The following is a 12820-nucleotide window of genomic DNA, read 5'->3' on the forward strand; positions in this document are numbered from 1 at the left end:
GAGAGAGAGAGAGAAAGAGAGAGAGAGAGAGAGAGAGAGACTTCGAGGTCATCCAAATGAATGGTGCATCTTTCTCGGAGCTGCTGACCGGGTCATCGCTGCCCCGAGGTTAGAGGTGAACTCCGGTGTAACTGCATACATTTACTTCATGAACACTAATGCGGGTGCAACTGTCTAATACTAATTGTATTAGTGGGGTATTTCGTTTAAAAGCCAAATTCCAATGAGGACACCTGTTAAAGGTGTAAAACGCCCCTACTTTAGTTTAATTCCTTTGATGTCGTTAACATCCGCTTTGCATCTACTAACCTTCAGTGCAATAACCGCTAATTAAAGCTAAACAAAAACAAGCCCTTCCATAGAATGAATGTGGCCATTGGTCTCATATCTTGATATTAGAATAGACATTAACATGACAGAAACGCATTGACATAAAGGGCCGAGTTTACAATCATTTACTTGATATGAGATGAGATGTGAATCTAGAAGGAATATTTAGCAGCTCGAGCTGCTGGGGCCAAACAATTTATTGGGTGTTCTGCAAAACAGCCAAGACAGCGTTTTATTGTCTGCTCTCCCGCATGAGTGTTCAAGCTAAATTGACATTTTCTAATGCGTATATAGAGGTAATAAAAGACGCAACAACTCCCGATCGTGATGTTTCCACATTCCATTAACATGCAGTTACAGACGCACGCAAATGCTCCTAGATTTGTGCCTCAAATAGATGGATCACCACGGATCAATACTCGTAATGCCAGCAGTCAATAAATCTATCATTCAATTATGGCATTTTAATCCGTGGATGAACACCTTAAAACCGGACAAAATACACAACATTACAGCATTGAAACTCTGCTACATTAACCTGGTAGGCTAATTATCTCCTAACATGTTAAAGATGGGATTTGGCAGGTACATATTTCCTCAAATGTGTCAGAGACAAACGGCTTTTTAAGAAATATAAAAATAAATCTGCTGCATCTTGAAGTGGTTGAGAAAGCAATATTGTAATCTGTTGGAATAATTAGTCAAATTTAGACTACTAATAATGTATTTTCTTTCTGTCACTAGAATGAACAATTTCAAATGTAGACTTTTAATAAATAGCAAATATCTATTTTAAACAAAACTAGGAGGCACGCGCCCTGTTGAATACATATGTAAGTAAAGTCGGTTCCTGGATAAATTGTACAAAATAAAAAACAAATAGTCTGCCACAGTTTCTATGGACAATTGATTTAATTTTGTTTCCTTGTTTACATTGTGTAGATAAGGAGCGCGATGCAGTGACTTGGATTTTAATATTCAAATCAGAGCGCCAGTCTGAAGCCGGGAGAGGATGACAAATTGTTTTGACCCGTTCTTGCATGAAGAAACTTGGCATTGCGCTTCTTGCGATACGCATCCATCGTGGTAAGCAAATAGAGGTGATGCCTGATTGAAAGCGATGCAAACGGGCATCAAAACATCTGCAGGCAGGCGCCCTTGCATGTGTAACGCGTGATGCAGCTCCTGCGGTTCGGGAGTTCAGGGGCAGGTGTTTTGGCGAGGTCGGTCAAGGAGAGGGGCAGGTGTCCAAAGTGTCCGCGTGTGAGAGCAGTGCCGCGGGCAGCGGGTCGCAGAGCAGCCCGTCTCTTTGTAATTTCTTCTGCTTCATGCGTCTGTTCTGAAACCAAACTTTCACCTGCGTCTCGCTGAGCTGCAGGGCGCTGGCCACCTCCACCCGCCTGGCCCGCGTCAGGTACTTGTTGAAGTGGAACTCCTTCTCCAGCTCGGTCAGCTGCTTTGTGCTGAAGCTGGTCCTTGGGGCCCCGTTCACCGTGGGATGGCCATCCGTGTAGATGATGCTGCTCCCAGCCTCTACAGCACCGGGGCCCGATTCAACAACGCTGAACCCACAGGTCATGTGCATCCTGGCTGGGAACAGAGGACATGAAAACAGTCGTCAGCATGATCAATTAGGTTAGCCCCAAAAAATGTACAAAAGACTATCCGTGCCCTTATCCAGGAAATAAGATGAGAAATGATTCTAGAGTTGAAACGTAAACAATTATTGTGAAATAAGCTGTAGTGAATGTCATTCATATGTATTCACAACTTTTGTATGAACCCTAAGAAATAAAATTAAATATTTATCATAGCTCTGTCTTTTACTTGTCTGGTAATTTCTGTGATAATAAGAACTATAAATGAACAAAAAAAAAACAGGTTTGTTAGATACTAAAGAAATGAGTTAAACAAATATTCAAGCATTCAGTGAAATTATTTCCAAGAAACTGATTTGTGGGAATTGGCCCGGAGCCAGTTTGTTGATTTAAAGTCTTCACCAAGTCCCATTTTTCGTATTTCCTTGAGGCATCAACTTTATCAGTAGCCTGTAGGCACATTGTAAAATCTTTTGCTGCTGTCAAACAGGTCGATAGAGAATTGTGTGTTATCTACATGGACATAATAACAGAAACACCAATGCAATCTCATGCAACAACATCACAAACTACAGCCTAAAAACTGACCTGAGACTTGAATCGACATCTCTGACTCTGAAACATTTGAACGCTTCACATTCATGTTGTAAAGTTGATGATTTTAAAGTGTGTCCAAGACAAGTTTACCGAATAGTAGAGCCAAATGGGCCGCTGTGTATTGCAGACAAAGCGAAATGTTTGGCGATTCAAAACAACTTTGTATCATTTACAGTCCATTAACTGTATTCATCGGAATCATTAATAATTTGCCTTTAGGCCGTTCTGTGTCAATGACAGTTTAACAGTTTACAAATCCTTTCGAACACTGCATTAATGACAAATGTCTCCATTTTTTTCTCTGAGGTTTCTGGGTCACACATTAAAGTATCATCTGTGCTACTTATGTGCAATGAATGACAGGAACTAGAGCTATATCTTGATTTTTCTTTGCTGACATTGTGGGTAAGTCGTCAATGTCTTTGCCTCTGAGAAAATGTGCTGCTGCTGTATAATGGAGACAGTGTGCCAGGTGTAGAGCAATGTCTCCCACCACAATTCATAAGTAGGAAGGTTAACAGGCCTCTAGCCACTTGGAAAAGCATAGCAGATGGAAAGGTCAGTTATAGGATAAATGTCGACATCTGTGTTTTAAGGAAATTAATGTCAAGGTAACCGAGCCTGAGAATTAGAGGGCATTGAATATGAAGAACCAATACAGAGGAACTGTACGTAATTAAGAACTTCAGCTTTCAGGAGGGCAAATCACATGCACATTCTGATTAATAGCTCCAAAGATAATAGAATTGATGCCGGCCAGAAGGCATAAAAGAATCAAACTAAATATTTGAGAAGTGACTTGCATGCTTAAAAATAGTCAGGCAGCAAAAGGAATGGAAGGGCCTTCCAAGCCAAGGAGAGAGAAGAAGAAAAGGGATAGATCGATACACATTGCCTCAGTCATCTGGGCATCCAGCCACAGTAATTCAGGTGCTGTCAAAGCATAATTGAAGAATGACGCACTGGGAGTATATACACTGAGCCAAGAGATCAGGTTACTGCAGGTCTGTGGAGGCCTTTCAACATGGAAGAATATGCAAGGCTTTGTTTTGTGCCAAAACCAATACAACCTCCAGAGAAAAGCATACTTTCACTAATGACTCATTTTCAAGTTACACAGTAGCGCTAATGAGATACTCCTACAGATGATCCCCTTCAGAGAGATACAGAAAGAGGTTACAAAGATACTACTGCAAAGAGATGTGTGGTGTGGGTGGGTGTGAGCAAATGGCTTTTTCTCAAATGGACAGATTTGGATCAGATGAGTGGTTAATGTGTTTTATGAATAAAGCGATTCCTCAGCCAGTGAAATGTGTTGTTTTCACCTTTTTCCTCCCTCACAGTGTAAACATGTTTGTCCACTCATCTAGATTCTGAAATAGGTGCAAGGAGGTAATCAAAAGCTAAAAATTGTAGTTTTGTGTTTGTTGCATATTTACAAGATTGCAATATTTATGAAAATTCAAAGGTGTTCTTGTCCCTTTTGGCTTCAATACAGCAGCACCAGAGAAACATGTGTGTTAAGGTGTGTGAATACATTTCACTGTCCAAATATCAGTTTGTACTTTCTGAAATGTTCCAAGTCAAATGTGTTATAATGTGATCTTTTTACTCTCCCTGCCTGAAATTAAGGCAATGCTGATCATGAATGAGCATGCAAGAAGGTCATCGAAAGCTAAAGATTGTACTTTTGTGCAAGTCAAATGGTCAAGTTAAGTGTAAGTCAGTCATATTTTGTGCACAATGACCCCATTGCAGCAGTGTTGTGTTTGTTGCAGTCCTTGCATATAGGAGCTCAGGCCTTTGCTGCTGGTTATGATGACCATCCTGCATCTTTGGTCACTGAGCATTTGGGTCAGTAGCACGCTTTCAGCACACAGAAATTGTGCTGTGGAGAAGTCGAAAAAAGACTGGACCACCATGCTAGTCAATCTTCGTCTGTGTGAAATTTATAAAATCCAAGTCAAGTCCAGCGGCCGGTCAGTCAACTGACATTATTGATCAAATGAAGGATCTATATAAGATACTATCACTCTCATAAACTGAGGATTGATAGGCATTTTTCACATTAGTGGGCTATTGGTATTTTTTTAAGCCTGGGATATGTATTATTCTGTGGGCTCTCTGCCCAAGACTCATCAGTCAGGGAAATGATGATCTGTGACAGCAATTATGTTAAAAAGGTGGACACATGTAAAGGTGCTGCAAACTGAAATCAATACACAAGGACTTTCATTACAAACAGACAACTAATCAATACTCAGGGAGCACTCCAGCTTACAACAGTAAGTTTTACTCAACTTCCTGTGAGTCTCGAGAGGCAGTGGTCTGTTGCATTATTTAAATGCTACTGGTTAGTAAGGGCAAAGGTAAATAATTGATAATTTTCCAGGTTGAATATACACTGAGGCAAAGCAGGCCTTTGGCTGTACTGCACCCTCCTTGTGTGTGTGCAGTATAGAACCTGCTTGCAACAGTAGGTGGAGCGACAATGTTAAATAACCTAACAGATTTCCATTAACATGGAGCCGTTAAGGAAATAGTAACCGAGTCCTCATGTCCATATTCAAAGGTGGCTTTGAGTAAACAGCTAGTGCTGCATTTTAAACGGTTTAATCTGCTATCAAAATTAAGAAATTATTTATTTTTAGATTTAACTTTATTGTTGGTGACGGAGAAAATTGTGCACGGTGACGCACAAAACACGTCAGCTATTTCTTCTCTTTTTTTCCAAATAAAACTTAGACCAAACTTTCCCAACTATGCGTGAAAGTTATCCAATGCTTAAAGTTAAACATAAACTCAATTATCCTGAATACATTTAAGTTTACTTTATCCCTTATCGCGTGCCCAGTCTCCCCTAACAATAACTTACCCGGCCGTTGCTGATTCCTCTTCACTCTCATCCACTCAAAACTTTTTCTGCCTACATCCATGTAGGCTACGTTACAGTCCGAGCCAGCGGAACTCCCCGTGGCGGCGTGAATCTCGGGGCAATTTCGAGAGTAGATATGAATTTGCTCTGTAAGGGTCTCAACGCCTGATTGTAGGGTTTCGTTGTTATTTGACACGCAGAATTCGCGTCCCGGAGAGCCCTGCCCCTGCGCCCTGCACCGCCATGGGACACGGGACGAGAGGGGGCAGGCCGGTGTCGAGAAGCCCTCGAGAGTCTCACACGAGGGAGGAGGGCTATCCAAAGGGGCACACAGAGCCAAACTGTTAGAGAGAGTTAGGTACCGGAGAGGTGGAGAATTAAATCCTGGGGCGACTTTCACATCCAGTTTCCCTTCCTCATCACGACTGCCGAGTTCAGGATGAGTCCTGCCGTCCAGGTCTCGGTTTATGACCTCCTTTGCTCGGCAGAAGCCCATGGACAGAGGGCTACTCTCCCCTTCGGCCGTTAACTCTTGATAGGAAGTCATTATCACCTCTCCCCTGCATAATCATTGGACAGGGTTGCACTTCATGCCCGGCCTCTCATGCATCCAAGTAACGCATGGTCAGGCGGCTGGACGACCGTGGGGACATTCCTCAGAGGAGAAACAGCAGTCCCTGATTGATGGAGATGACGTGCCCTCCTGGTCTCGGCCAATAGCTGGACATCTCTGTCATCAGAGAGGACAACACTGATTAAACCGAGTTGGGTAACTCACTATAGGTCAACCTTTTAATGGTGTCCGAGCCCAAGGAGTTGCACCATGCAGCCACAGCGAAACTACAAAACATATTTAAAGGCAGCGAGGAAGGTCATCGTGATCAGCAGCAGCAGACATGGGGCCTTCATGGGCCTCTCACCTACTGTATGTAAACAGGTAGGCTATGATGTCAGACGTGTTTGGGTCCCACACAAAGAAAGAGAGAAATACGTTTTGGGTCAAATTCTGGTATTTTGATTATTTTTCATGACAACAATGAACACTTCTTTTTTTCCAAAGGTAGATTAGCATAATATAAGCCTACATTGATGCAGCTAATGGATTATGCAAATTTGTCAAAGCTTCTTGAAAACCAAAGGCTCTCTTTAGCAAAGGGCTTAGGTCATGTGAAAGGCACACTTAATGGGTTCAGAGGTCGTGACAGCTGGTATTTAGAAGTTCAGTGGCAGCAGATTTGTAATTAGCCTCGAACAAATACAAAAATGGTTCAGAGCAGAGATCAAGAAGTTGTGATTGTCAGAGAAACATGTTCATCTCCAGGTTAAACTAGCTCCTTGGCTAGATAAGCTGCATGGTAGAGCGTGTTCGTTTGTACAAAGCCCAAAAATCTGTTCTTAGAACTGTGCTTTTCCCCCCTTCTCAACACATCTGTGTTTACTCAGTCATGAATCACCGTGTGATACTTTCCATGCATGTGCAAACAACGCTACATGCTGCTATTCAAACTTGTGAGATAAACAAACAAAAACACTCCCATAGTACATGCACAGAAGAAGAAGAATACACAAAACCCAGGACTGCACCTACACTACTCTAAAAACATGCAAATAATGCAACCGGCCTATGTTTCACTATACCAGCTGAAGGAACACAGCAGCCTAGCGTTTTCACCTCGAGCACAGAAGTGAAATGTCAATGAGCTCCACAGTGCAGCAGAGTTTTTTTTGTCTCCTAAAGTCTAGTGACCCACTTTCAAATACACACATCTGTGTGTCGTTTAGCCTTCACGCATACACTCAAACTAACCGGAATCATTTGCCAATGTTAATGTATAATCTCAGGTTTGCCCAATTGTTTTGCTTTTAACGTATAATGAATATGTATATACATATAAATACAACAATTGAACTAAATAATTAGCCAGTATAATTATCAGTCATGTTTCATTTGATTGGCTTAGTTGCTTTACAAAGTATCACTGAAGCTGGAGCCATGATGTCAACATTTTATTATTTAGAACTGGAAGTGGAATTATTTATGGTTCCTGTCCCTCTATGCTAATAAACTATTAAAAGCCATGCCATACTACTACTACTACTACTACTACTACTACTACTACTACTACTACTACTACTACTAATAGTAATAATAATAAAATAATAATAATAATAATAATATTATATTATTATTATGTTAATAATGAAATTTAACCTAAACTTAAAACCATCTGCTGCTGTTCTTATTGTTTTATTGGAACACTATCTCCTTTGTCTTTTAAGTCTGCAGTAATTACAAAATAATTCAGCGTAATGAACAACTTCTAACTGCATTCTTACAACACAGAAATATGGTCCCAGCTGTGGGAGTTAATGGGATTCTACAGGCAGCGATGTGCTGAATGACTGAGTGCAATATATCCCTTCTCTCCATGCATTTGCAGGGTGCACTGATCCATCTTCATGTCAGCTCGGAGGTTACTCAGGGTTCACGCGCTAGCTTGTTTCTCTCCTCCACACTCAATAAATAAATCTCTGCAGCTTTCTGTTTACCGCCTGAATATAAATTTGTTTGCAGTCGATCGAAGACCTGTGCAGAGGTTTAGAAATTGTATTTCTGTAATGGCTTTCAGCAGAGGGAGGGGGAGGCGGGAAGGGGTTGCAGAGAGGGAGAAGACATCCTAACCGAAAAGAAGAGGAAGAAGAAGAAGAAGAAGAAGGAGAAGGGGAAACTATTTTTGTATTTTCTTTTTAACGCGGCAGCCTCAGTCTGATACAGCCCTTGGACATATTCAAATTACATTTAAAACTACGTAACCTTTTTATCATGTAGAAAGAGAACACCAATCCATGTTTGTTCCCTTTCAGTGCCATATGCTTTATTAGCATATGGGAAGAGTTGTTCCCCATCACTGCCCAGCACCTTGTATGCAACAGAAGTTATATTATCACATTTAGCACAAAAAAATAAGACATCTATAGCCAGGCTCCTTCCTCTGGACAGCTTGTATCCCCTAAACCAGACGTTGTGTATGAGAAATAAGCAAGAAAATAATCTCAAGTGAAATTGATCCACTTCTGAATTTGATTTGCCTCAAACCAAATTCTGCACCTCATCTACACACAGACCAGACACGTGTATATTTGGCCCCCAACCCTAAAAACATCCTGTTAAAACTAAGTGCAGTTGTTTCCCATCATGCTCTCTCTTGTCTCTATTGTTTTGACTGGAGGTGAGGCAAACATGACAGCACTTGGGTGGCTGTGTCAGGAGGCAGGAGGAGGGAGAGAGTATTGACTGATGCTAATTTGTTTTGCGTCCATGCTCTGATGTGTGTCAATAGGCAGTCGAGGCCCTGGGATCAGCGTGGCCGTGCTCGGATTACCTCCGTGAATTGAATTGAACCCTCATCTTGCTGCTGCTGACATGATGCTACGTGGTCACCGCTGACACCAGACCCATGTCTAGCACTCCAACACTGTCAAGCCTCATTATATGTTAGCTCTTGACCCTCACAAGACGGGAATTAACCAGCGCTGACAGACGACTGTTATCAACAACCAGAGAGGTCACTGCCATTAATGCAGTTCCAGGAGAGGAAGATGACAGCCGTCTTTGCTATGTTTATGGAGCTTTGGCTCATCAATGTGGCATCATGATAGAGCTGTAATAAGACAAAGAGAAATAAAGAGAGAGAAAGGGTCAGAGCAGAGCTGAGGCACAAACAGACAGATATCCAACTGTGGCACATTGATTGGTTGAAAGATGGCTATCTGTGTGATTGATAGAGCATGTCTGTGTTTTTCAAATATTGACATTTTTGGAAAATAGTGATGTCAGAAGTGAGGTTTAGCTTGGTGTATACCCAGGTTGCATGCAATCCAGGGATTACCACTTGAAAACAATAAAATCCATTGACTCACGGTGTGAAATTCTAATAATTGTCCTTGCTTCGTAGTTGGTATAAAATATGTCACAGTACATGAACTGTAGTCATAAATCCTATGCAACTACAGTGTAAATGGCCAGGGACATTACAGATAATTGCATTCTGCACAGGCTCAACAGTGTGACAATGAAGCAATACCTTGCTAATACGAGGACTTTTCAACAATAGCCTGTAGTATGTACTGCAGCGCCTCACAGCTTCAGTGAGCCAAGAGGCTTCGAGTCGGCAGAATCCCAAACACCATGACAACAAGCCATCAGTCATCTTCCCCCCAAGCTGCTGCGCACACTTGTGTGTTTCCGGAGTTCTTACTGTGGGAAATGAGCAGGGTTAAACATGAAACAGGAGGAAATGTTCATCATTGCAGCACACTCTGTAATATTATGCTTCATACGGCATTGTTTTCGCTGCAGGGAAAGAGAAGGCATGTTTTTTTTAAATGCGTTGCTTAAACATCCCCTGCTTGTTCACGATGTAGATCAGCAGTCTAGTGTGCATGCTAATCATGGTTAATAGCAAAATGCTGATAGAAAAATGACACTGTATTAATAAAGCACTAATCTTGTGTTGAGGCTCAGGAAGGAGTTTTCCTGCAGTCGTAAAAGGAATGTCAACCGTGGAAAAGTTTGAAAGTAAAAAGTGTAGACAAATAAGGGATTGGATATTTACAATATCCAAATATTAGTTTAATGTCTTTTATTCCCCATTAAGTAGCTTCAAAATTGTTAAAATCACATTTCACACTGTCTGACAGTGTCATATAATTTGTCTCAGCTCTCTGTTATATAAAGATTCAGCCACAAGGACTCCGTGAATTTTATGGCGACGCATTCCACATTCCATCAAATGGAAATATTCTATGTGTTTTCATACACATTCCCCCCAAAATCAGGCTGACATATTTGTATATATTTTTTAAACATAGAAATTAGAGTGAAGGTATCTGGGTTAGTACAACGTTTGGCTGCATGGCATGAGTTTGTAATGACTGGAGTACTGCTCAATGACAGAAAAATGACATGGCTGTAATATTACTGTTTCAGAAACGTTTAGATTTAACAATTTACGTCCAACATGGATTATTCACACAGTTTGTGCTGTGAAAGACAGTTTCCAGGACCTTAAACTAAAAACATACGCTAAATATTTACACCACCCCAACATCAGCAGTCTGATATATTTTAATGTTGCAGATGTTATTAGAATTCTTTTTTTCTTTTCGTTTGCGAAAACAGCCAAAAGAAAGTGTGCTATGACTGGATTCTGTTTGATTAAGCTGTTGGGTGTTAAATAATTCTTGTGTGATCGATAATGGTCAACATGTGACATTTACCAGGGTGACTGTTGGGATTACAAGTTCATTCATTTAACTGGAGCGCTTCAGAGGGAAAAGTGAGCTCCAGCAGGTGACTCTGTCACTGTGCACATTGCCGCCACAGCTGAGACAGTTTCATCACCAACTTACCTTTTTATTGTCACCGATCATCCTTAACTGGGAAGCATTTAAAATGTCATTGATCTTGATAATGCTTTGCTGTAATATGACAGTAACAGTTGTATGAGATTCCGGAAGTCAAATTTCTAAGATTGATGAGTCGTAGCAGTTGAGTTATAATCCATCCACCTGAGTAATGTTCAGGCTCCGTTCCACATCAAGGAACAGACGAATAAATAAAACCCATAAAGGTGACACCGGAAATTGATACTTAACAATCATCTTGAGCAACAAGCACCTGGAGAGACTGGTGGGCAGCAGTTACTACTGTGGAGGGAAAGGCTGAGAAGGTTAACAGGTCATAAAAAGAACAAAATATCATAAAGGCCAGACATAAAAGTTCAGGGTTTTGCTCAACAGTGGACCAAAGTATTATATGTAACAGTCACACTATGTAAAGGTTTTCAATTATGTTCATCGTGCAAATCATTAAATTATTAAAAATAATGATTTAAAAGAAAAACTTAAAAGTCAACTTGACTTTTTATTCTGAATGTGTTGAGTTTGTCCACATACAGTACATTGTTCCGTGAGATACCATTTTATGGTTTCAGGTTTGATGTCATGATGGGAACTTGTTGTATATTACTATTATAACTATTTCTAGAAGAGGATATAACTCTGTCTGTGCTCTGGTGAAGGTTTGTTTGTCAAAGCATTGTGAATAAATGGATGAAAAATGAAGGCCACAGTATTGAAAGGGTTGTTTATTCCAGGCATTTATTCCAGTTCATGAAATGTGTGTCAGTCATTGGCATTAATTAGAGGTGTAAATAAGTGCATTTATAGATTGTGGTGAAAGATGACAAAAACAGTAGATGAAGACCAAAGCCAAACAACCCCCAACATACTGAGAAATGGGTCCTCAATGGTGCTTAGATGATGATGGGAACTCTTATTTAGCTCACCAGCCAATCAGAGAATAGACCGGACTACCAAACACACCAATTAGAGCAGATGCTGTCACATAGACATGTATTGGTATAATTGATTTAGACAGCTGAGCAGACTCCTCTCTCAGAAGGCCGCTGGTTGTGGATCTAAGGAGAGCCAGGTCACCACTGAGCCCTGTTTCAATCCAGGGGGTCAGCGTGGACATTGTGGAGGACTGCAAATACCTGGGAGTATTTCACGCTCTACAGAAAGGGCCAAAGCTGTCTCTATTTTCTGAGGAGGGTGAGGTTCTTCCACATCAGCAGGACGATACTGAGGATGTATTATAAGTCTGTGTTGGCCAGTCCTATCCTGTTTGCAGTTGCATGCTGGGGCAACAGGCTGAGGTTAGCAGACGCTAACAAACTGATCCGCAAGGCCAGTGACGTTGTGGGGGTAGAGCTGGACTCTCTGTTGGTAGTATCGGAGAGGGGGCTGCTGTCCAAACTACATGTCATCCTGGACCATGTCTCCCGCCCACTCCATGTCTTGCTGCTCAACCACAGGAGCACTTTCAGTACAAGACTATTGTTCCCCCAAAATGCACCACAGAGCGCTACAGGAAGTCATTCCTGCCTGTGGCCATCAAACTTTATAACTCCTCCCTCTAAGTGTCTGACACACAGACACTTAGTTAGTTAGTTTTAAACTGGACATTATAATCTGTTTTGTGCAATAACACCGGCTTAAATTATAATGCGCACTACTTATTTATAATTACAGTTCACTTTACAATTTCTTAATTGTGTAAATACTGTATCATAAAATTCCTTTAACTATGGAAATACCGTACATAGCCACACTCCTTATATTGCTTTATTTATTTTTCTACTCTGATATTTCTATACTTCTTGCAACTCTAACAAAGAATTTCCCTTTGGGGCTCAATAAAGTATTTCTGAGTCTGATTATTTCATCCGGCAGCAATCCTCATCCAATGAGTGGAATTACCACATACCGCTAATAACATGATACTCCCGTAGAACTATAATAGTAACATGATGAGCTTCAGGCTCTACATTTGTTTAACGCAGGCGCAAATGCC

The 12820-nt window shown here is 41.0% G+C and overlaps 1 protein-coding gene across 1 annotated transcript; it reads right to left on the reverse strand.

Annotated features, from left to right (window-relative positions):
* Positions 1 to 956: 956 nt before the first annotated feature.
* On the reverse strand, positions 957 to 6057 carry hoxc1a (homeobox C1a). Its single transcript, XM_034877575.1, has 2 exons — positions 5401 to 6057; positions 957 to 1920 (listed from the first exon to the last, which is right to left on the reverse strand). Exons 1-2 carry the CDS (start codon positions 5945 to 5947, stop codon positions 1559 to 1561), a joined length of 909 nt encoding a protein of 302 aa, XP_034733466.1. The 5' UTR covers positions 5948 to 6057; the 3' UTR covers positions 957 to 1558.
* Positions 6058 to 12820: the final 6763 nt, after the last annotated feature.

Source organism: Etheostoma cragini, chromosome 7 (genome assembly GCF_013103735.1).
Source record: "Etheostoma cragini isolate CJK2018 chromosome 7, CSU_Ecrag_1.0, whole genome shotgun sequence".
NCBI lineage: Eukaryota > Metazoa > Chordata > Actinopteri > Perciformes > Percidae > Etheostoma > Etheostoma cragini.

Coding starts and splice junctions, on each gene's coding strand:
- hoxc1a (XM_034877575.1), bottom strand. CDS start 5,947: ATGACTTCCTATCAAGAGTTAACGGCCGAAGGGGAGAGTAGCCCTCTG. Junction 1,921..5,400: donor GAGGAATCAGCAACGGCCGG/GTAAGTTATTGT, acceptor CTCTGTTCCCAG/CCAGGATGCACATGACCTGT.